We start from the raw sequence: 24,045 nt of genomic DNA, 5'->3' as shown, positions 1-24,045 counted from the left end.
AAGCTAATGACTTTATGAGAAACCAAGAAATTACAAAACAAAACCAAAAGAATGAAAAAATGGAAGACAATGTGAAATATCTCATTGGAAACACAACTGACCTGGAAAAGAGATCCAGGAGAGACAATTTAAAAATTATGGGACTACCTGAAAGCCATGATCAAAAAAAAAGCCTAGACATGATCTTTCATGAAATTATCAAGGAAAACTGCCCTGATATTCTAGAACTAGAGGGTAAAATAAATATTGAAAGAATCCACCAATCACCCCCTGAAAGAGATCCAAATAGAAAAACTCCTAGGAATACTGTAGCCAAATTCCAGAGTTCCCAGGTCAAGGAGAAAATATTGCAAACAGCCAGAAAGAAACAATTCAAGTATTGTGAAAATACAATCAGGACAATACAAGGGAAAAAATGGTCATTCAATGAAATAGAGGACTTTCAAGCATTCTTGCTGAAAAGACCAGAGCTGAATAGAAAATCTGATTTTCAAACATAAGATTCAAGAGAGGCATGAAAAGGTAAACAGGAAAGAAAAATAAAAAGGGACTTACTAAAGTTGAACTGTTTACATTCCTACATGGAAAGATAGTATTTGTAACTTTTAACTTTTCTCAGTATTTGGGTAGTTGAAGAGATTACACACACACACACACACACACACACACACACACACATACACACACACACACACACACACACACAGAGGGCACAGGGTGAGTTGAATAGGAAGGGACATTATCTAAAAAAAATAAAATTAAGGGGTGAGAGAGGAATATATTGGGAGGAGAAAAGGAGAAATGGAATGGGCAAATTACCTCTCATAAAAGAGGCAACAAAAAGCTTTTTCAATGGAGGGGAAAAGGGGGGAGGTGAGAGGGAAAAAGTGAAGTTTACTCTCATCACATTTGGCTTAAAGAGGAAATAATATGCACATTCAATTTGGTATGAAAATCTATCTTACACTACAGAAAAGCAGGGGAGAGGTGGTTTAAGTGAGATGTGGGAGGGATGATAGAAGGGAGGGCAAATGGGAGGAGGGAATAATTAGAAGTAAACACTTTAGGGGAGAGACAAGGTCTAAAGAGAGAACAGAATAAATAGGGGGCAGGATAGGATGGAGGGAAGTATAGTTACTCTTTCACAACATGACTATTATGGAAGTCTTTAGCAAAACTACACATTTATAGCCTATATTGAATTACTTGCCTGCTCAGTGGGGATGGGTGGGGAGGGAGGAAGGGAGAGAAGTTGGAACTCAAAGTTTAAGGAATGAGTGTTGAGAATCGTTTTTACATGCAACTGGGAAATAAGAAATACAGGTAATGGGGTATAGAAACTATCTTGCCCTATAAGAAAAAAGAGAAGATAGGGATAAGGGAAGGGAGGGGTATGATAGAAGGGAAGGCAGATTGGGGGAAGGGCTAATCAGAATGCATGGCATTTTGGGGTGGGGGAGAGGAGAGATGAGGAGAAAATTTGGAACTCAAAATCTTGTGGAAATGAATGTTGAAAACTAAAAATAAATAAATTTTAAAAAATAAATTAAAAAAAAGGAATTATGATGAAGCATACTATCTGCCTCCAGAGAAAGAACTGATATTGATTGAATATAGACTGAAGCATGGCATTTTTCACTTTCTTTCTTTCATTTTTTTCTTTTATTCGAGTTTTCTTGTACAAAATGACTAACGTGGAAATGTTTTATATAATCACACATGTATAAATTATATCTGATTACTTACTATCTCAGGGAAGGGGGAAGGGAAGGACAGAGGAAGGGATAGAATTTGGAACTCAAAACTTTAAATAAAAATGTTAAAAAATAACTAAAAAAAAACTGCAGAAAGGTCAAGGTCAAAGACTGACTGGAAATCCAACTAGTCTAAAGCAGTTTCATGAGGCAGGTGGCTAGAGCCCTGGACTTGGTGTCAGGAAGGTATGAGTTCAAATTCTGCCTCAGACACTCACTGTGTGACAGTAGGTAACTCAACACAGATCTGGCTCAGTTTCCTCATCTGTAAAACGGGGAGTACCTATCTCCTAGGGTTGCTAGAACATAAAATGAGATAACAGCACTACATAAATTCTACCTACTACTACTATTACTATTATATAAACAAAAGATTAAACATGTTTTGCTTGGCTCCAAAAGGCAGAACCAGGAGCAAAGAGCATAAGCCATAAAAGTGGTATTTCTATTTAATGAAAAACTTCCTGAAAATTAGAACTGTCTGAAAATATAATGGGCAGTCTTGGGAAGTAGTAAGCTCTTCTCATGACTAAAGTTATTCAGACTGAGAAAAAAAAACATTGAGGATGTGGAGAAGGTAACTAATGATTCAGGAAGGAACTGAGCTAGTTCTTATAAGTTCCTTTCAACTCTGAAATCTTGATATCTTTTTTTTTTTTAATTTAAATTTATTTATTTAAGTTTTCAACATTCATTTCCACAAAATTTTGGGTTCCAAATTTTCTCCCCATTTCTCCCCTCCCCCCACCCCAAAACACCAAGCATTCTAATTGCCCCTATCACCACTCTGCCCTCCCTTCTAACATCCCTCCCTTCCCTTATCCCCATCTTCTCTTTTGTCCTGCAGGGCAAGATAACTTTCTATATCCCATTACCTGTATTTCTTATTTCCTAGCTGCAAGAACAATACTCAACAGTTGTTCCTAAAACTTTGAGTTCCAACTTCTCTTCATCCCTCCCTCCCCACCCATTCCCTTTGGGAAGGCAAGCAATTCAATATAGGCCATATCGGTGTAGTTTTGCAAATGACTTCCATAATAGTTGTGTTGTGTAAGACTAACTATATTTCCCTCCCTCCTATTCTGCCCCCCATTGCTTCTATTCTCTCTTTTGATCCTCTCCCTTCCCAAGAGTGTTGACTTCAAATTGCTCCCTTCTCCCACTGCCCTCCCTTCCATCATCCCCCCCACCCTGCTTATCCTTCTCCTCCACTTTCCTGTATTGTAAGATAGGTTTTCATACCAAAATGAGTGTGCATTTTATTCCTTCCTTTAGTAGAATGTGATGAGAGTAAGCTTCATGTTTTTTCCCTCACCTCCCCTCTTTTTCTCTACACTGGAAAGTCTTTTACTTGCCTCTTTTATGACAGATAATTTGCCCCATTCCATTTCTCCCTTTCTCCTCCCAATATATTTCTTTCTCACCCCTTAATTTCATTTTTTTAAAGATATGATCCCATCCTATTCAATTCACCCTGTGCTCTAGATCCCTATGTGTGTGTGTATCCACCAACTACCCAGATCCTGAAAAAAGTTTCAAGAGTTACAAATATTGTCTTTCCATATAGGAATGTAAACAGTTCAACTTTAGTAAGTCCCTTATGATTTCTCTTTCCTGTTTACCTTTTCATGCTTCTCTTGATTCTTGTGTTTGAAGGTCAAATTTTTTTTTTCAGCTTTGGTCTTTTCATCAAGAATGCTTGAAAGTCCTCTATTTCACTGAAAAACCATTTTTTCCCCTGAAGTATTATACTCAGTTTTGCTGGGTAGGTGATTCTTGGTTTTAGTCCTAGTTCCTTTGACTTCTGGAATATCCTATTCCACACCCTTCAGTCCCTTAATGTAGAAGCTGCTAGATCTTGTGTTATCCTGATTGCATTTCCACAATACTTGAATTGTTTCTTTCAAGCTGCTTGTAATATTTTCTCCTTGACCAGGGAACTCTGGAATTTGGCCACAATGTTCCTAGGAGTTTCTCTTTTTGGATCTCTTTCAGGAGGGGATCTGTGGATTCTTTCAATATTTATTTTGCCCCCTGGTTCTAGAATGTCAGGGCAGTTTTCCTTGATAATTTCATGAAAGATGATGTCTAGGCTCTTTTTTTGATCATGGCTTTCAGGTACTCCCCTAATTTTTAAATTGTCTCTCCTGGATCTATTTTCCAGGTCAGTTGTTTTTCCAATGAGATATTTCACATTATCTTCCATTTTTTCATTCTTTTGATTTTGTTTTGTAATTTCTTGGTTTCTCATAAAGTCATTAGCCTCCATCTGTTGCATTCTAATTTTGAAAGAACTATTTTCTTCAGTGAGCTTTTGAACCTTCTTTTCCATTTGGCTAATTCTGATTTTTACAGCATTCTTCTCTTTATTGGCTTTTTGAACCTCTTTTGCCAACTGAGTTAGTCTATTTTTAAAGGTGTTATTTTCTTCAGCATTTTTTTTGGGTCTCCTTTAGCAAGGTGTTGACTGGCTTTTCTTGCATCTCTCTCATTTCTCTTCCCAGTTTTTACTCCACCTCTCTTACTTGATTTTCCAAATCTTTTTTGAGCTCTTCCATGGCCTGAGACCACTGAATATTTATTTTGGATGTTTGGGATACAGAAGTCTTGACTTTTATGTCTTTCCCTGATGGTAAGCATTGTTTTCCTTCATTCGAAGGAATGGGAGAAGATATCTGTTCACCAAGAAAGTAACCTTCTATAGTCTTATATTTTCCCCCTTTTTTGGGCATTGTCTTAACCAGTTACTTGACTTTTGGGTCCTTTGTCAAGAGTAGGGTATACTCTGGGAATGTGTAAGATCTCAGTTCCTCCAAGGTGGCATAATCAAGCATGTGCACTGGTCTGGGAGGAGGGAGAGATTTTTGTGCCCAGAATCTTAGGAGAGTTTCCTCTCCACAGCCACCTGGCTTCCAGTTCTGCCAAGCCAGCACTGGGGGGCTGGGATTCAGTCAAACTGTGGGGGCAGGGCCACCATTCAGTGGGAGACAAAGACCAGCTCCCTCAGGGCCTCTACACGGGGCTGAGGTTAAGACTCAGCTCCTCAGTGGCCGAAGGGGTTTTATGATCCAACAATGGATGCTTGGGGGCTGCATTGGGAACTGCTACCGCCTGCCTGATATGGCCTCTGATGCCGCTGCCTGAGGCTGGAGCTATGGGAAGGCCCTTCTCCCTTCCTGGCCAGCTGAAAATACCCCACCACTGACCTTTGGTGCCTGTGGGTTGAGGGATCTGCGAACCCGCTGCTACTGGGACTGGGGATTCCGCGACTGGAGATTCTGTCCCCGAGGGCTGTTCGTGAGCCGCGCCTAGTGGCCAAGGCTGGGCTGCGCTCCGCACAGATGTTTCCTGTGGGCCTTTCAGGTCACCCTGGGCTGGAAATCTCCTCCATTCTGTTGTTCTCTACTTCTGCTGCTCCAAAATTTGTTGAGAGTTCCTCTCTACAGGTATTTTATGGGCTGTGTGGGGGCAGCCTCAGTATTTGTGTCTTTCTACTCCGCCATCTTCGAAATCTTGATATCTTAACAGAAATTTATTAAAATAGCAACAAATTTCAAACAGATAAACTGAGAATTGAACTCAGAGGAAGCAGGGTTTAAAAAAAAAAAAAGAGAATGAAATCAAAAATAAATACTACCCTTGAAAGGAAATATAAAACTCTTTTCCAGTTACCTGCTGTCTGGGGTTGGAATTCATCCTTGTTTCCTGATCTGGGGAATAAAGGTAGGTTAAAGGTCTGTAGTCCCACATTCTCGTGATGTTGCATGGTCACCACGGCACACAGTCGAGATAATGGCAATGAGCCTCTGGCAACCATTTGTTCTCTGACATTGGGGTAATAGTACCTGTAAATAAATACAGAATTTCATCCAAAAAGAATGGGTCTATATATCATTTTGATTATGTAAGATTCAAATTTGGTTAATGTTAAATCTGTTTCAAGACAACAAATATCATAATCTTTATATATTTAGTCTCATGCCCACTAATCACTCCATGTTCCCCTTGACAGCCAAGTAATTGTTCTAAAGAACGACTTTGTTATCAGTCTTCTGAAAAAAAAAACCTGTTTCCTAACGCATAAAAACAGATGAATTCCTAATCTGGCATTCCAGACCTGTCACAATCTTTCTTTAACCTCCTTATCTCAATATGTCTTCCTCCCTCTTCAGATGTTTCTTCTCTTTTTTTGTCTCATTCAAATAGGACTACTCCCCTTACTTCTATTCTTGCCTGCCTTTCTCTATGTCAAAACTTTATTGTTCACAGTGACACAAAGGGACACTTTACAAAGAATGTGACTAATAAATTTCCATTGAGCATTTTTTGTAGTATTACTGATCAAAGAAGATTTACGGACCTTCTCCAAATCCAAGAAAAAGGAATTCAATAATACAAATATATACTTGTTATCTATAGTGATATTGGGAGTGACACCGAACAAATGATTAAATTACTAGGGCAATCATAATAACTAGGGAAATAACTAGGGCAACATGAACAATTTAAAACTTTAACAAACATTTCTTGAGTGTATAAAATGTACAAAGGATATTTTGTACAACATACAAAAATGTTAGAGATAAAAAGATCACAACAGGACATAGTCTTTGACCGCAAGAATTTATAATAAAAAAAGGGAAGTCATCTACACAAGTAACTATCATGATCCAGAACAGAGGTCCTCAATGTGGGCCCCATGAACTTATTTTTCAAATATTTTGATAACTATATTTTAATACAATTGGTTTCTTTTGTAATCCTATATATTTTCTCTTATGCTCTTAAAAAACTTTTCTGAGAAGGGGTCCAAAAGCTTTACCAAATAGAAAAAAGAGATCCATGACACACAAACAAAATTAAGGCCGCAAATTGTAGAAAGTTCTGTTACATATGTGCTACTTACGAGAATATAAAGCTGTCTGTTCTAAGAATGTAGACATAAGAAGCTAAAGTTATTTGTTAACAGATTTGAAACTGTTATCGTCTCACATCTGAGTATCCTTGAAACTCTGTGATGCGCTGTTTTAATTAATACCATAAGATTATTTAAGTTTGCTTCTTTAAAATAAAAAATTCTGCTGTGACTTGTAACAATTTACAGAGAAATGCTAAGCTACAGATAACTGCCTACATTACACTTGTAAGTACGTGTAACAGATCATATCTTTAACTGAGAGACATTATGTTGGTTTGGAATATCCCTTTTCTTACAATTACATGAAATTTTATAATTAATGTTACCCCAACAGATCTGATCCTAAATACAATGAAAAGTTTTTTTCCCCTTTGGCAACATAAACTGACATGAGTTAGACAGGAGGAAAATGAAAAATGCTGGAGAGGTTGTGGAAAAACAATTAATGCATTGCTGGTAAGCTTGTGAACTGGCAAGCAATTCTGGAAGTCAATGTGGAACTATGCCCCAAAAGTCATTAAATTGGTTCTTTGACCACCTAGTGTTGCTGCTACTGGATCTATATCCCAAAGAAATCAAAGATGAAAAGGACCCACATGTACAAAAATACTTAGAGAAGCTCTTGTTCTAGCAGCAAAGAATTGGAAACTGAGGGGGTGCTCATCAAATGGGGAATGGTTGAATAAGTTGTGGTGCATGATGAATGTAATAAGGGAACAAGGCAGACTTTACAAAGTTATAGTTTAAAAATTGGTTTTATTTAAGTTAATAATCCTTAACAATGGGCTTTGATGGGACAATCACCAAAGTAGGCTTTAGTTCAGCATCTGCCATTAACTTGTTGCATGACCTTGATAAGTCACCCGCTTTTTGTACCTGGCCTCAGTTTACTCTTTTGCTAAATGTGGAGGCTGGACCTGAGTGTGCTTTAATGTTCATTTTTGCTCTAACCTTCTCTGTTCTCTTTCATCTCTTAATATGCAACATTCTAATTTTCTCTATCAGTGCTAATATTCTATGCTCTAAGGTCCCTTTCAGATGTAATGGTCTATGCTTCCGCCAAGATATAGAGAAAATATATTTCCTTAACTCAAGAAAAAACATGGTTTCAGCTATTTTGTATTCTACCAAAAAAATGTCAAAATCTGGAACAGAGCTAGCCTGTTCAAGAAAGTATTTGTTACATTGTTGACTGGTATTTAAGATGTTAAAGAGAAACTATTCTCAGGAAAAATTTGCAAACAAGTCAGAGTTATAGGGAACTTCAGTGGTTACCCAGTCCAAAACTAACTTGAAAAATCCCTAAAGTGGTTTTCTAGGTCCTATATGAAAGTATCTATTGATGTGGAGCTCTTATTACCTATGAGGCAGCCTCCTAAAGGTCTGTTAAGACTATTGGAATGAAAGCTTTGTAAGTAGAAATGGTTTCATTCTTTGTACTTGTATCGCCAATGCCTAGCACATAGTAGGTATTTAAAAAACGCCTGCTGATTGTTTCAGAAATATGTTGCTAGGTTAAATGAATTACATGTGTAAGGGCTGTAAGAAAGTATAAAGCACTACAGAAATATAAAGTATTAAAAACTTAGTGACTGTATAAATCACGATAAAGTTGTAGCCTTGTATAGTTCTCATGTACTTAACATAATCAATTTTATTAGTATACAAATATATAAATATATCCTGACCTGTGACTGTAAATAAGCCCTTCGAGGAAAGAGATGGTATTATACATCTTTGCCTACCATTTGTTCTAATCACCTTTGAAGGCAGAATCGCCTTTGAGAAGTGGTCATCCAGACTGTCTGAAGACCTCCAATAAAGAGGAAACTCATTTTGTCTCACCGCAACTTATTCCAAAATCTGCCTCTTTTCAACTTTCACTAATTGTTACTAGTTCTCCCCTCTGGGACCTCTACCTCTATTCTTATAATATTTTTATAATAAGCGTCTTCTCTCCTTCAGGCTAAGTATCCCCAGTTCCTTCAACTTATTCTCATAGAACAGGGTTGTTGTTGTTAGCTATTTCCTCCACCTAGTCGCTTCCTATGAGCTACTCCTTATCACATCATGCCTGGATTACTACAATAGTATTCTGGTGGATCTTCCTGCCTCAAGTCTCTCTTCACTCTCATCTATTCTCCATTTACTCATTTAAGTGATTTCCTTAAAATAAAGTCTGAACCTGTCAATCCTCCATTCAATAAATTCCAGTGGCTTCCTATTGCTTCCAGAAGCAAATATAGAATGTTGTTCGGCATCAAAGGCTCTTTATAATCTAGCTCCCTCCTAACTTTCCAGTCTTCTTATATTTTACTCCCCAACGTGTACTCTTTGATCCAGTGACACTGGTTTCCTGGCTGTTCCACAAACAAGATAGCCCATCTCTTGGCTCTGAGCATTTTCTCTGGCTGTCCCCCAGGCCTGGAATGCTCTCTCTCCTCCACTCCAACTATTGATCTCCCTGGCTTCCTTTAAGTGACAAGTAAAATTCCACTTCCTGCAGAAAGCCATCCCCAATGCTTCTTAATTCTGGTGCCTTCCCTCTGTTAATTATTTCCAATTTATCCTGTATTACAGGTTGCTTTGTACAACTCTGTTTACATTTTGTTTTGATCCCCATTAAATTCTAAGCTTCATGAGGGCAGGGATTGTCTTTTACCTCTTTTTGTATCCCCAGTGCTGAGCACTGAGCCTGGCACATAACAGATGTATAATGAATTGAATTGATGCAGGTCACAAAAGTTTCATGCCTCAGTGGACTAATGGTCTTCTTACTCTGGTTGCTAAATTTATCCTGTGACATCAATCCTGTTATGAGAAACCTCATCATACCTGGTTAACCAGGTTGGTTCTTACCTGAAAGATACACATTCTATTACTGTGACTATCTGAAGCCCTTCCATTTTGACAGAATGTCAACTTAGACCCTTACTGGTATAATCTTTGAGAAATCATAATCACTTTTTTATTCTTTTACATTTTTATTCTTTACTAAGATAAAAATTCTCAGGTTCTTAGGAACAAGGAAAACACACCTATGTACTGTAGTGATGTAATGGAAAGAATGCTGATCTTGGAATCATAACACACCTGAGTTTGGGTCACATCTCTGCCACTTACAAGTTTTATGAATTCTAGGAAGTCATTTAACCTCTGAGTCATAGTTTCCTCTTGCATAAAATGGGATTAATAACACAGTGACCACCCACAAGGTTTTTGTGAGGTGTGATATCAAGGTGAATTATTATTACCTGCACCAGATTTCAAACTGGACTCCCCCTCCAGGCACCAGTCCACACACTGAGAAGGCACTGAGCAAAAGTCTCTGCACTGGGACTTCCGGTGGAAGCAAGAGAGAATGAAGATAATTGTGGTTGAAGATGGGGTCAGGGACACACAGTGTGGTTGCAGAACGAAAAGGCTTTAGAGTGATTCCTTTGGAAAAGAAGAACAATTCAATGAGATACAGTTCAATAATTCTTTTGGGAATACCAAAAACATGGCAGCTCCAGGCCAGGTCCTATAAGGGGGCAGACAATGAATCAGACAATTCTTGCCAAGATAATGCACCTCTGTGGTGCTCAAGGGCTTCTATAAAATGAGGAGGCTGGGCTTAAAGATTTCTAAGGCATTAATATTCTAAATTTTAACATCTCTTCTAGCTGGGACATTCTATGTTTTTCAGCCCTTTCTAGCACTGACATTTTAAGTTTGAAGGTCTTTTATAACTCTGATATTCTTTACTTTATGGTGCTTCAAGTCTAACATTCTATGGCAAGCTATAAAGAACGTTAAATTATGTAGTTGACATGGAAAACAATCATATCTGGAGCGCAAGAGAGGAAAATTAAATGCATCACTCAGAAATCTCTCCTCTTTTAAAATTCACTCTATCCAAATTTATCATGCAATCCAGTGGCACTTGTCTATCAGTCCATAGGTTGTTTTTCCTCCTTCCTTACATTAGAACATCAACATCTGAATGTAAAGTCTTTTAAAAAATTGTTTCCCTGTATTTGTCACAGTAGGGGTGAAAATAAAGGCATAATATTTCATTTGAAGGTTGAATGACAGCCATTTTGCCTCTAAGCAAATATAGGTAATGAAAGTTCAACTGCTATCTCTTCTAAAAAGCCATCTCTCATTTTTCAAAATGAAAGTCATTTTCCCTTTCTTTGAACTCCATGGCATTTTGGAAATTATCATATCTAAGTCAGGGCATTTATTACATCCTACATCGTTGAGTATTTGTCTTATTCCAAAGGGTAAAGACCATTCTTTTTGCATCTCTGTAACTCTGCCTCACCTTCATGCCCCCCATCCCATAGAATGCAAATACTTATACAAAGACATTTAAACTGGAGAATGAATGAGGAAAAGTCTGTATGATACACTACACCTACCACTTTCAGGTAACTTAGTTCCTTTTAATGTACTGTCCTTTGAGTCTTGAACAGGAAAGCAGTATTGAACATAACAGTCTGCTTCTCCCCAGACTGTTGACTGGAGTGGGATGAGTCCTTTAACTTTTTCCACATGGATCTCAAATTGGTGCTCTATCAGTCCATCTCCCTGACCATCTCTCTGCTAAGGAGAAACAAAAACATTTTTATAGGATGAGAAAAGTAACTTAAGCAACCATCTTTTTTTTTCAATGCTCTAAGAATCCTGGATTGATTACACATGAAGAAAAAAGGGCAATTCACAACAACAACAACAACAAAATAGGCACTTTGTTTTTTATATTTTATGTTTTTTGAGCAGAGGATGTATACTGACAACTACATTAACTAAGTCAAGTGCCTATGTAATTTCTGGGAGAAGGATGGCCTATAAAATCTATGGTAGATTTTATCTACCTGTACTGGTAAGATTCCTGACATTTGTTTCCAAGGCAATCACAGTCTTTTGAGACAGAAGAAGTGCAAAAGAGAGTGTGTTAATGAAAAAAAAAGGCAAGAGCCTTACGAGGATCTGGCCAAGGTTTATGCTGGGCAATTAACATGACTTTGTGGAAAATAAGCTACAGAAGAGAATTAACTAAAACTGGTTGGGGAGATACTCACTGGTCAAACCCATCCTTCAAGTGCCTCAAATGCCATCTTTCCTTCCCTCATGAGAAACACCACACTACTTTGCACGCACTTATTTCATACACACTTTGGCAATACTTTGCATTATATATACTCATACCCTTCCTTATTTAGATCCAGATCTTTCTGTATGGCCCAAATCCTATTTACATTGCTATTATCCTCAGCACAAAGTAAAGACTTTCATGTAATGAATACTGCAATATAGCAGAAAGTGCATGACTTAGATTAAAGACATAAGTACTCTTATCCTACCTCTAGAACTCATAAGCTTTGTTAACAACGAAAGAGCTAATTCACTTCCCCTCCCTTGGTCGAGGTTTTCTCAGCTATAAAATGAAGTGAAAACAGTATGCTACTGATCTCAAGAACTAATGTTAGGAATTTATCTGTAAATCTCCAAGTGTTACAAAAATGTGAATTAAAACACTTATAACTTAAACTTTTGAAGGATATATGATTTTGAGTGTGTCAGTAATCCCTCCACAGCTCTCTTTCATTTGGATGGGCCTCCAAGAGTTGCTCTGGACCAAAAATACTGATCACCTTGTAGCCAACCTGCGATAATACTCTACACAAAAATTTAGTTAAGTTGTTCCTTAGATGAAATGTATACTGTCACTGTGTACATAACTGAACATAACTGTACATAACTCTTCAGTTTGTTAGGCTGTTGCAACTGGCACAGACTACAGAAGCATTCTGTAGATTTTAGGGCAGGATCATCATAATCATTATTATAAGCTTGAGTGAATTCAGAGGAAAAAGGCAACCTAAATGGCTTGGAGACTTGAAACTATACACTGGGAGACTGGACACTATTTATTTATTTTATGGGGCACAGGGCTTGAAACTATACCTTATAAGAAGGGTTGATGGAAAGGCTTAAGACTTAGGGACATATACATTATAGCTGTTTTAAAGTACCTAAATAGCTGTTATGGAAAAAGGGAGAACTGATCTGTATGTTCTCAAAGAGGAGGACTAGGACCAGCTGGGAAGAGAATTACACAAAGCAGACTGTGGCCAATATTAGGGAGAACTTCTTAACAATCAGTATTATTCAAAAAAGAAACACACTGTCTCACTGAGTTCTTTTCATCTGTGAAAGTTGTCAAGCAGAGGTTGGCTCACCACGTATAAGGGAATTACTGAACAGGAGCATGGTTTAAAGTGGGCAACCTTAAGATTTTGACCAAGATTCTGATTCTAGCATATTAAGCAATACAGTTAAGGTAACATAATATCCCAATAAAGCAAAAAGAAATCCTATCTGTAGGTTTCACATCAAGACAAGCTTCCGTTGGGCTATGTGTCATGTTAACAATCAGGAAAGGGGGTTAAGTATTATAATTTATGGACTGAGATCAGTAACACCTGCTGTTGTGACCACATAAATCCAAAGCATTCAGGGTACAAGGGTTCTTTTAAAGTCATGACAGAAACATAATGATGGTCTAATTCACTGATCACAGACCTGGTAGACATGAGTGCCAGCTTTGTGCTTCTACTTGGGTTAACAATGTAATGAAGGAGAAAGAAGATCAGACTTGGAGTCTGAAGACTTGAGTATGAAAACTCAAACCCAGCTTTACTACTGACCAAGCTTTACTTTTGCTGAATCATATTCAATCTGAGTTTTGATTTTCTTAGCTGTAAAATGGGGATAATACTTGAACTACTTATCTCATGGAAGAATTATGAGGTTAAAATGAGGTAATAGATAGAAAAAGTCTTATATAGAATGATATAGAAATAGATGTTATTAAATGGGAGGACAGAGAATTTACAGGACAGAATTTTTCTGCCTGATCTCCCTCATGAGGATCAAATGGGACAATGGATGTGAAATTTCTTATAAGAAAAAAACTATGAAATGCTCTAAAAGTATTTTGAATTAGATAGCAGAGAGGGAAGAACACTGGACTTTGATTTATGACACCTGGGCTTAAAATCTGGCTCATAAGTCACAATGTCTCTGAGCCTCAACTTCCAATTTTTAAAATGTGGATGATAATCTTTGAACAACCTACAGCACCAGATTGTGGTAAACTGCATAAAGAAATGAAAAAATTCATTTTTACTATTATTATTTTACAGTTATTATACCAAGAAATAGTTTCATGACTTATCAAAATGGGCTTTGGTTTGAAATAGTACTGAAAAAAGTGGATTATGGTACTTATTTACTGTGTTTAACTTCCACATTAAAGTAACTGGATACTACCATAACAAGAGGTGTAGGTGGCTGGTCCAGAAAATGAGCAGGCCTGGTGTTGGAGGAAGGGATTAATTCATCTTCATTCTTTAACCTTTGCAGGGCTGTTATCTGATGAGCAGAGCCCATTGCTAAAAATACTCGAAGGCTTCCATTCTGATGTCCTGTGAACACATCTATCACAGGTGTGTAGCTGTCAACCGCAACCACTGGGTACTGAGCTTCAAGCAGTAAGTGAGAAATCTTGGGGTCTCTGAAGAGGGCAGAAACTTTGAGTTAGTTTATAATGATGATTAATCATTGTTTCCTCTAGGATATATAGTTGTCATCTTTCTTACTTATGTCTACTTAGGTCCTGACACGAATGTCTGCTCTAATGAAAGTAACACTAATTTAAGAAACTGAAGTTCCTAACAGCAGCTATCTCTCCACCAAATAACAGCATGGAATCTTGGCTCTGGTACTCAGCATCAGCATAACCTGGGGGCAAATTGATGAACTTGTTTGCATTTTTATTTAGAACTAAAAGATTTAGAATTAGAAGAAGTCTTAAAGATAGTCTCGTTATAGGACCATGGGTTTAAAACTAGATGGACCCACAGAAGTCCTCATTTTAAAGAGGTGGTCCTGGGACATGAAAAGACTGGTTCAAGGTCACAAAGACACTAAATGTCAGAGGCAGAATTTAAACTCAGGCCTTTTCTTTGACTCCAAATACAGCATTTTTCTTTTTTTTTCATAGTTCCAACTTTTATAGAGTTACTGAGGTCTTCTTTAAAATTTATTTTTATTCTTAATCCAATGATCATTTCTATATACAAAGAACTGAAAAATAAGACTTCACATAAAGCTACGAATCTCTATTATATATAGTTGCTCTTTTGTTCAAGTCTATAAAAATTCAACATGTAGCTTTCAAGGTTGTCACTAGTACTTTTCCCCTGGGGGGACCTCCCCACTCACTCCCCCGCCTCTTACATTCTATAGAGGAGGAGCTTAGGCTTACATTAGTAAAGGGACTTGACAGAGAGAAAAGCTGGCATTTCAATTTGGATGCTGCTAAGCCCTTGGCCTCTGCCCTTGGCTATAAGGTCACCTCTCAGGTTTTGTTCTAGCTCTAAAGCCAATGTTCTGGAGTCTTCCTAGGTACCTGGGAGTAAGTATTGTGTCCTGAAAAAAGCACTAAGCATCTTACTCATACCTGGGTATGAGTACTAGTTGTATTAGTAACTTGAGGCAAGTCACTTTATCTTTGAGTTTCAGTTTCTTTGTCTATATAATGGTATAATGCTTGAAAGGATGCTGGATTAGTAACTATAGGACTACTTTAAATAGCACATCACTAAGAAGGGGAGAAGCCAATTTGGGGGAAAGGCTTCTTTGGTGAAAAGTAGCAGAATCTTGTTCTCCTTTGCAAATCATTTCCACTGAGTTTGAGCCTCATGGAAGATAAAAATAAAAAAAACAACAACAAAACAACCAAACAATCTGAAAGAGTTGATTTACTTGAATGACATGTAAAACTGATGGAGAGGGAGCTTCACCAGCCCAAGCAGCTTGTCCTGTTCTGGGCTCCGAACCTTGTTCCATGCCTCAATTACCATTACATTGTTCTTGAGTCTTTCCAGGTACTTGGGGGTCAAAGAGACAGGTGTTACCTATTGGACAATATTGTTAAAGAATATATGAGAACAAATATGCAGGAATTCAGTGGTTCATAGCAGAAAGAACAATGGACTGGGGAGTCAGGAGTTCAGCGCTAAACTGCAGATTCAAAACCAAATTCACTGGTTCAGATTCAAAATATTGTGTCACCTGACCTTTCTGGAATTGTTTCAAAGTCTGCCTCCTCCCTTTTAGTTAAACTGAACTACTATACCGCATAATTAAGAGAATGACAGTGTGGTGCGGTGATAAGAGGGCTGGTGTTTGGCTTAGCAAAGCCTTTAGTATCACATTTTTTAATACTTACTTCAATCAGTCCTATGACAACAGAGTCTATTCTTGGAACCAAGGTCAGAGTATTTCTAGCTTGGTAAAACCTACCTGAAGTGGTGCTGCACTGGGAGAGCCTTTAAGAAACCAGGGTCATGTCCACATGATGACAGGTTATTGGAGGATACAGTGGAAACTGCACACAGAGGGTACTTAATAAATGGTTACTGAATGATGAATGGAGTTTTACCTGGGTGAAATTAAAGGCTGGCTGTGTTGTGCCCCAGATGACAGCAGATCTTGTTACCGCCTCTGTACTAAAGAGTTTACAGTTTAAATATATGTTGCATGTCTGCTGCTCTTCAGATGTTCCAGAAACAAAGTCTTTTCCATCAGGCACCATCAACAAGACGTGTAATAGCAAAGGTTTTTCTTCTGCTGCTTTTTCCATCGGGACTCCTGTACTGTTGGAGGGTAACAAAGCCTTGGGCACTGACGGCTTCAACCCAGTGGGGCAGGCTGGATCTGGACCCCCATGTCCTAAGTATTGTTTTTGCTTTGGAGTATCTTCATTAACTTGAGTCCAGGCTTGAGGGTTTTTGCCACAGGTGGTACTTTCACCTGCTCCTGAGAACTGTTTGGCCGGGCTTGTAAGAACACATGCTGGAGGCTGCTGGGTACCACTGAGTGACTTTGAGTTTGTGCCACTAACATCTTTGTTATCTCCTGCAAGTTGTACTGAGACCTGAAAGGCAGAGGCATGACTTCTAGAAGCATCATGATATCAGCTGGGATCTCAGATATTTTGGAACCATAGGGAGTCTTAGGGCAGGGAATATCAGGGCTGGAAGGAAAGGAATGGGTTGATGGGATGCTGAGCTAGTAATTTGTATAAAGTAGTAACTTTTAGTCTTTATTTTTAAGGCTACTTTAAAGAGAAGAGGAGCAGCTGATTTGGTGGAAAGTTTTCTTATGTAACAAGTAGTGGTGATCTTGTTCTCCTTTACAAATCATTTCCACTGAGTTTGAGCCCCATGGGAGATAAAAATAAAAAACAATCTGAAAGAGTTGATTTACTTGAATGACATATAAAACTGATGGAGTGGGAACTTCATCAGCCCAAAGCAGTTTGTTATATGCTGGGCTCCAAACATTGTTTCATACCTTAATTACTATCACATTGTTCTTGAGTCCTTCCAGGTATTTGGGGTCAAAGAGACAGGTGTTTCCTAGTGGAGAATGTCTACTCCTCAAATGACAGATGGAAACACTGAGAACCAAGAGGAGGGACACACAGCCACACAGTGAGAGGGCAGTGGCTCAAGGGCTGGGACACCCCTCCATGCCCAGGGCTCTTCCCACATACCCTGCCACAGCTGTTTCACCTTTAGGAGGCCAGGATTCACAATAGCAAAGCCTTAGAACTATCAAAAACAGAACAAAAAGTAACAAATCAAGAACAAAAGGGAGAACTAAGAGCCATCAAAATGAGGCAATAGGTGTAATTGGACTCATCTACAATGCAGAATTCTTCCTCCAGAGTTTAGGTGCTTCCTCTACCAAGAGTCTGAGTGAAGGTTCCCTCCCTCCCTTCTTATGTCACATATCTGAAAGGGCCTTACATTCCCATTCTCAGTGGATCCTCAAAAGATCCAGTGTTGCAGCGGATGCAAGCATCATTCCACTTTGGAAAAGGAGATATGAAGAAAGAAATGACCTGCCCTAGGGTAACAAAGTTAGAGCAAGATGAAGCAAGAAGAAGCAGAAAAACAATATATGTCAAGACTACAACGATGTAAACAGAAAGAACAGCAAAATAATAATCAGTACTGAATGTCAACTGCAATGACAAAGCTGGCCCCAAAGAAGAGACAGGAAGACACATGCCCCTCTCCATTGCAGGCAGAGAACCAGAGATGTGGAACACTGAAGAGAATGTCCAACTTTAACCAAAAAAATACGTTGGTTAGTTTTGATAAACTTTTAATTTATTTATTTATTCATTATTTTAAGGGATGGTTCCTGGCGAGGAACAGAGGAAACACTGGGAAATGTAAGTGAAGCTAAAAACAGGACAGCACAGTGCATTCCCTTTCCTTTGTATCACATCAAGTCATTTCAGAACTTACATGCTTTACAACTAAGAAAAATACTTTCTCATACACTGACTTATAAATTATCTCAGGTAGGCATATTAGGTATGTTAGCCCCATTTAGAAGTGAGTGGGATAGACTTAGTGAAGACTCCTCAGATTGTAATTCTTCTCCCAGGGGTGAGGTAAGGCCTAAAGGCTCAAGGTTACAATATTTTTAGAATAGAATAGTTCCATATAAGGATATAAAACTGTGTAGTGTATTAGGGTCTCAATGATTGGACAAAACTTACATAATTCCTCGATGTCTTCATTTCAAAAGGGATTGGTTAGATTTCGTGTCTAGAATGTAAGACCATATTCTCAGCTAATGAGGATAATGGTCAGCGGGGGGAGGAGGGACTTGCGTTAGGGTCTATATAAATCACTGTCCTGTTCTTTGTCTTCGGCTTTCCTACTCCTACAGGTGAGCCCCGCTTCTCGAGAATCGAATAAATCACTTTTCTGTCATCACTTTGAGAGGCCTCTGAGTAACTGATTTATGTAGGGACCTGAGCCATCCCACACAACCTGTTAGAGTTAGTTGTTAGCTTCTGTTGAGGTTCAGCTCCTGTGTCAACTTCTCCAAGAAATCTGCAGTTGGCATAACTGTCTCTTTCAATTGTCTTGCACCTATGTTGTGTCCTCTCATTTGACTATAATAAGCTCTCTGAGAGCTGTGACTATCTTTCCTTTTGTCACTGTATCCTCATTCCTTGAACATAACAGATGTTTAATGAATTGTTACTGAATTGAATTGAGTCATGGATAACAGTTATGAATATGTCAGAATTAGGCTTAAAAAATAAAAGTGCAGTTGGCACAAAAAGTTCAAAATGTTTAACTTTAGTAGTGTATTAAAAAAACCCTGGGTTTGGGTTCCCCCTCCAAGCTCTTGACTCTAACAAGTTGTGTGACTCTGGCCAAGTCTCTTCTCCTCGATGGGATAAATTACATGCAGCTACACCTAAAGATTCTCAGAGGATGGAGAGGTACTCAAGTAAACAGGGGTCTCTTCTTGGAGAGATGGTACATGAAGCGACAAGGCAAGAGTGAATGTGAGCTAAGGAAACATCCCCAATTATGCCCTGGAATACCAGGATCCCCAATTATGCCCTGGAATACCTGGAATACAGCACTTGATAGGGAAACATCACTTCATATAGATTATCTCATGTGAGTCTCACAAAAGCACTGTCAGGTAGGCAATGTAAATATTATGCCCATTTGACAGATAAAGGTCAAAGAATTAAATAAGTAGCTGAGCCAGGTCTCCTCACTTAAAACCCAGGGCTCATCTCACAACCCCCTAATACCTCAAGGAAGGAAGAAAACAAGTATTTATTAGGTGCCTATGTGTCAGGAATATTATCTCATCTGATACAACAACCACAGGATATAGGTGCTGTTACTATCATCCCCTTTTTACAGTTGAGAAAATTGATGGACAAAGAGGTTAAGTCACTTGCCCAGGGTCACACACCTAGGAAGCATCTGAGGTCACATTTGAACTCAGATCTTACTGACTTCCAGGCTCACAGCTCTATCCACTGTACCAACCTGGATGCCTGTAAAACTCCTGATGTCATATACTAACAGGAAAAACACCCCAGTCTCAAATGATCTGTATACCAGGATGAATTTCTACAGTAAATTTAATAATCCACTATTTATTGAGTGCCTATCTTCAGCAAGGAACTATGCTATGTGAGCAGAACACAAAAACAAAAATGAAGCATCTGTGCCTTTGAAGGGATTACATGCCCCCCCCCCCCCCCAGTGGAGGGGAGAGAATAGAATATGTACATAGATAAATGAAATTCTACATAATTTTAGGAGGGAAAGAAAAGATTAGGAACTGGGGAAGATTATCTCACTGGGTAATCTCATTAACTTTCACTGATTCAATTGTCATCTCAATATAAGTGATTCCCCAATACAAATACTCAGCACTTGTCACTTTCCTAGGCTACCATCCAGCACCACCTTTGGGACATCTCAAACTAACTGTTCCATAGGCACTTCAAAAGAGAACTCATTATGCTCCCCCTAAAACCTCCCTTTCTTCTGAACCTCTCAATCACTATGACTAGGCTCATAATCTCAAAGTTATCCGCAACTCCTTGCTTACACTTATTCCACATATGCAAAGCCATTGCCAAATCTTATTGCTTCATAATATTTATCTTCTTCCCTCCACTCATACAACTACCACCCTAATTAAGGCCCTCATAGCTTCTTACATGGACTACTCTAAGAACCTCCTAATTTGTATTTTTGTCTCACATCTCTCTCCACTCTAATCCATAGTCCGGTCAAATGCCAAAGTGATTTTCCTAAAGCTCAGTTTTGTCCAGGTCATCCCTCCTATATAATAAGTTGTAGAGGCAGGATGGTTTCAGAAAAACCTGGGAAGATGTATATGAATTGATGCAAAGTGAAGTGAGCAGAACCAGGAAAACATTGTATACAGTATTAACATTATTGTAACAATGACCAACTGTGAAAGACTTAGCTATTCTGAATACTGATCCAAGACAACTCCAAAGGAGCTAGGAAGATTATTTTGGCAGAAGTGTGGAAGATGGATTGGAGAGAAAAGATATTGATGATAAAGATGATAAGAAGTTTATTATAACAGTTAAGATGAAAAGTAATGACATCCTGCACCAGAACAGTGAGCTTGTGGATGAAGAGTAGAGGATGCTTGCAGGAGATGTTGTAGAGGCAGAACTCAAAGGAAGTCAACAACTGACTGGATGTGGGGGGAGGGGAGAAGAGGAAAAAGAAGAAAGAAACTACTCTGAGGTTATGAACCTAAGTAAATGGGAACATGGCTGAGCCTAGAACAGAAAGAGGTGTAAGTCTGGTGAAGGTGTATATAGAATTAGGGGAAAAGATGTGAGTTCAAGTCTGGATATGCTGAGTTAGAGATGTTGAGGGGATGTCCACATGAAGATGTCCCACAGGCAGTTGGCAATGCAGACATAGATTCAGAAGAAAGATGGAATCTGGATATTGAGATTTGGGAATTACTATGTAAAAATGATAACTAAACCCAGGGAAGCAGAAGAAATCACCAAAGTAGAAAGTATATCAATTAACAGGCATTTCACAAGCACTTACTATGTGCTAAGCACCATACTAAGATTGGGCATGCAAAACAAAAACAAAAAACTCTGCCCTCAAAAGAGATCACATTCTAATGTGGGAGACAAAATGTAAATAGCTACACACATAAAAAATACACACAGAATAGATGGAAAATAATCTCAGAGCCCTGCTAGCTGTTGGTGGAACTGAGAAAAGACCCCTACAAAAGATGACACTTGAGCTGAATGCAGAGAGAGGCCAAGGAGTCTGAGATGTATAGATGAGGAGGAAAAGAATTCCAAGAATAATGGAAAGCCACTAAAAGGTATGAAGGGGCTGTGTACGAGGAATAACAAGTAGATTAGTATGGTTATACTGAAGTGTGTGGCAAGGAGTAATATGTAATAAGAATGGAAGCATAGGAAAGAGTCAGGCAGTTAGGTGGCAGAGCAAATAGAATGCAGTACTTGGAGCCAGAAAGACTTGAGTTCAAATTCTGACATGGATGTGATAATACATGTAAAGCAACTTGTAAATGTTAAAAGCCTTATAGAAATATTAGCCATTGCTATTATTATGAAGAACTTTAAATGTCAAAAAGAGGAACTGATCTAGGGGTAAGGAGTCAGGGTTTATTGAGTAAGGGACTGACATGATCAGACCTAAGCTTAGCACTTGTGAGAATGTATTACGATAAGCAGAAGTTTGCCTCAGGAAGACCAAGTCTAAGGCTTGTAAAGTCTAAGTCTAAGTAGGTAGTACAAGGTGAGGAGATGAAGGCATAAACTGGGGCTGTTTGTGTAGATGAAGGGGGACACATACACAAGTGATGGGGGCACACACATGAGATGATATGAAAACAGAAACAAGATTTGGTAACAGATTGGATTTTTAGAATGAGAGAGAGAAAGTGAGGATGGTAATGAGGATGTAAGTCTGGTTGGCTGAGAGGATGATAGTGCCATCAAAAGTATGTGATACCTGGAAGGTGAAAGAATCTGGGGGAGAAAGATGAATTCCGTTTTGAACACGGTGAGTTGGAGATGTTTATGAGATATCCAGTTTGAGAAATCCAAAAGGTGGCTGGTGATATAGGATTGTAGCCCAGGAGAAAGAATAGGGTTACATCTGTAGATCTGTTGTAATCAAGTAAGAGTAGAGAGAGAAAAACAAGAAGACAATCCAGGACAGAGTCTTGGAGCATACCCCAAATGAGTGTGACTTAGATAGAGGTACAGTAAAGGAGACTGAGAGTTAACGTTCAGACAGAAGGAAAACCAAGAGAGAGCAGAGGCAGAAAAACCAACAGAGGAGAGAGTATGTAAGAGGAGAAGGTAGTCAAAGTTTCAAATTCAATAACATATAAAGCACTTGGCAATTCTTAAAATGACAGAAAATTGTTAATTGCTATTAAATACTGCAGAGAAGAACCAAAAAAAGAATGAAGGTGGAGAAAGGCCCATTAATTTTGGCAATTAAGAAATAACTGGTAACTTTGGAGAAAAATATTTTTGTTGAATGATAGTCAGCAGCCAGATTGCGGAAGTTTTAGAAGAGACTGAGAAGAGAGGAAAGGAGATACAAATATAGATGACTTTTTCATAGAGTTTAGCTGAGAAGGGGAGGAGGGATATAAGATAATAGATGGGGACAAAGTGAGATTTATTGAAGAGTTTTTAAAGCTGTAGAAATCTTGAAAGTTATTTCTAGACAGCAAAAAAAGAACCAGTAGATAGGGAGAAAGTGAAGACTAGAAACTGGAATTGACAGGGAGGGCAATCTGTTGGAGAATGTTGCAGGGAATGGGATCAAGGGTGCATGGAAGAGGAGTTGGCCATGACAAACAGAAGAGTTACCTCTTCATCAGTTTTATGTGAAGGAGGAGATGCTGAGGGATGATGTCAGAGGGATGTGAGCTAAGGAGGAGATGTAAAATGAGAAGGAAAGAGGAACTCTTGTGGAATAGCTTCAGGCTTTTTTTCTTTTTGTTAAAGTATGAGGCAAAGTCTTTAGTTGTAAGGGTGGAACAAGGGATTATGGGAGAAGCTTGAGGAAAGAAGAGGTTTGTATAGACACTACAGTGAGTGAGAAAAGGAATCACTTAGGGAATAAAAGTACTGCCTTGTCATAGCAAGGGCCCAGGTGAGATTCCATAGCATAAATTTATAGTGTATCTGCTAGTTCTCTTAAGGAGCAATTGAGAAGGATGGTGAGAATAATCTAGGGTTAGGGTTTGGTAAAGCATCATTGGTAAGAGGACAAAGGAATAAGGGATTTGAGAGTAGAGGATTGTGTAGAGCTGAATGGTTCACCAAGGGGTCAAGACTAGGGAAGGAAGAGAGTATAGGCAGAGGAGTGATGATGACTCAGAAAAGAACTGAGGTGGAGGGTTCGTAGGTCATAGTGAAGGTTAAGGAGAAGATGGGAAGGCATAGGGAGAGATGGAAAGATAAACTATGATGACTGGATAAAGGAATTTCAGAGTTCTTCAACATGGAATTGGACCTTTGCAGATCATGTATATGGCCATCCCTATGTGTGGTTGAGGTGGGGTGAAGGAATGGGTCATGGGAGCTGAAAAGACAAAGGAAATGGGAAGCTGAGGTACTTGAGGGGGGTTATCAACCGGTATGTTGAAGTCATTTAATATAAGGAGAAAAGATGGAAGAGGGGACAGCGGGAGAGGGGGAGAGAGAGTTAGCAAAGGGATTGGCAGATAATAGCTATTGAAATTTGGATTGAATGATAAATCTGAACAACATGAACCTCTCAGGCTACTGAGAGATGGTGGAGGGAAAGCCTAGAAGTGGCAATGAGAAGCAAGAAGCATCCTGACTCTGAGGTGGTATGAGAGAAAGTGTATCTAGTATTGAAAGGGTGGTCAGAGAAAGAGTGTTAT

General features: G+C 38.7%; 1 protein-coding gene across 6 annotated transcripts in view; it reads right to left on the bottom strand.

Annotated features, from left to right (window-relative positions):
- C2CD3 (C2 domain containing 3 centriole elongation regulator) overlaps positions 1 to 24,045 on the bottom strand; it is a 168,964-nt gene that overhangs the window by 76,658 nt on the left and 68,261 nt on the right. For 5 of the 6 annotated variants that reach the window (XM_072610867.1, XM_072610873.1, XM_072610871.1 and 2 more), the window contains 6 exons: positions 16,172 to 16,666; positions 15,493 to 15,644; positions 13,996 to 14,239; positions 11,079 to 11,262; positions 9,927 to 10,110; positions 5,427 to 5,599 (listed from right to left, as the gene is read on the bottom strand). In XM_072610867.1, coding sequence (XP_072466968.1) covers positions 5,427 to 5,599; positions 9,927 to 10,110; positions 11,079 to 11,262; positions 13,996 to 14,239; positions 15,493 to 15,644; positions 16,172 to 16,666 — 1,432 coding nt within the window. The remainder of the gene's footprint in view (positions 1 to 5,426; positions 5,600 to 9,926; positions 10,111 to 11,078; positions 11,263 to 13,995; positions 14,240 to 15,492; positions 15,645 to 16,171; positions 16,667 to 24,045) is intronic. The other variant, XM_072610868.1, reaches the window with a different exon arrangement.

Source organism: Notamacropus eugenii, chromosome 5 (assembly GCF_028372415.1).
Source record: "Notamacropus eugenii isolate mMacEug1 chromosome 5, mMacEug1.pri_v2, whole genome shotgun sequence".
Lineage (NCBI taxonomy): Eukaryota > Metazoa > Chordata > Mammalia > Diprotodontia > Macropodidae > Notamacropus > Notamacropus eugenii.
This window is presented reverse-complemented; position numbering and strand designations above follow the sequence as displayed.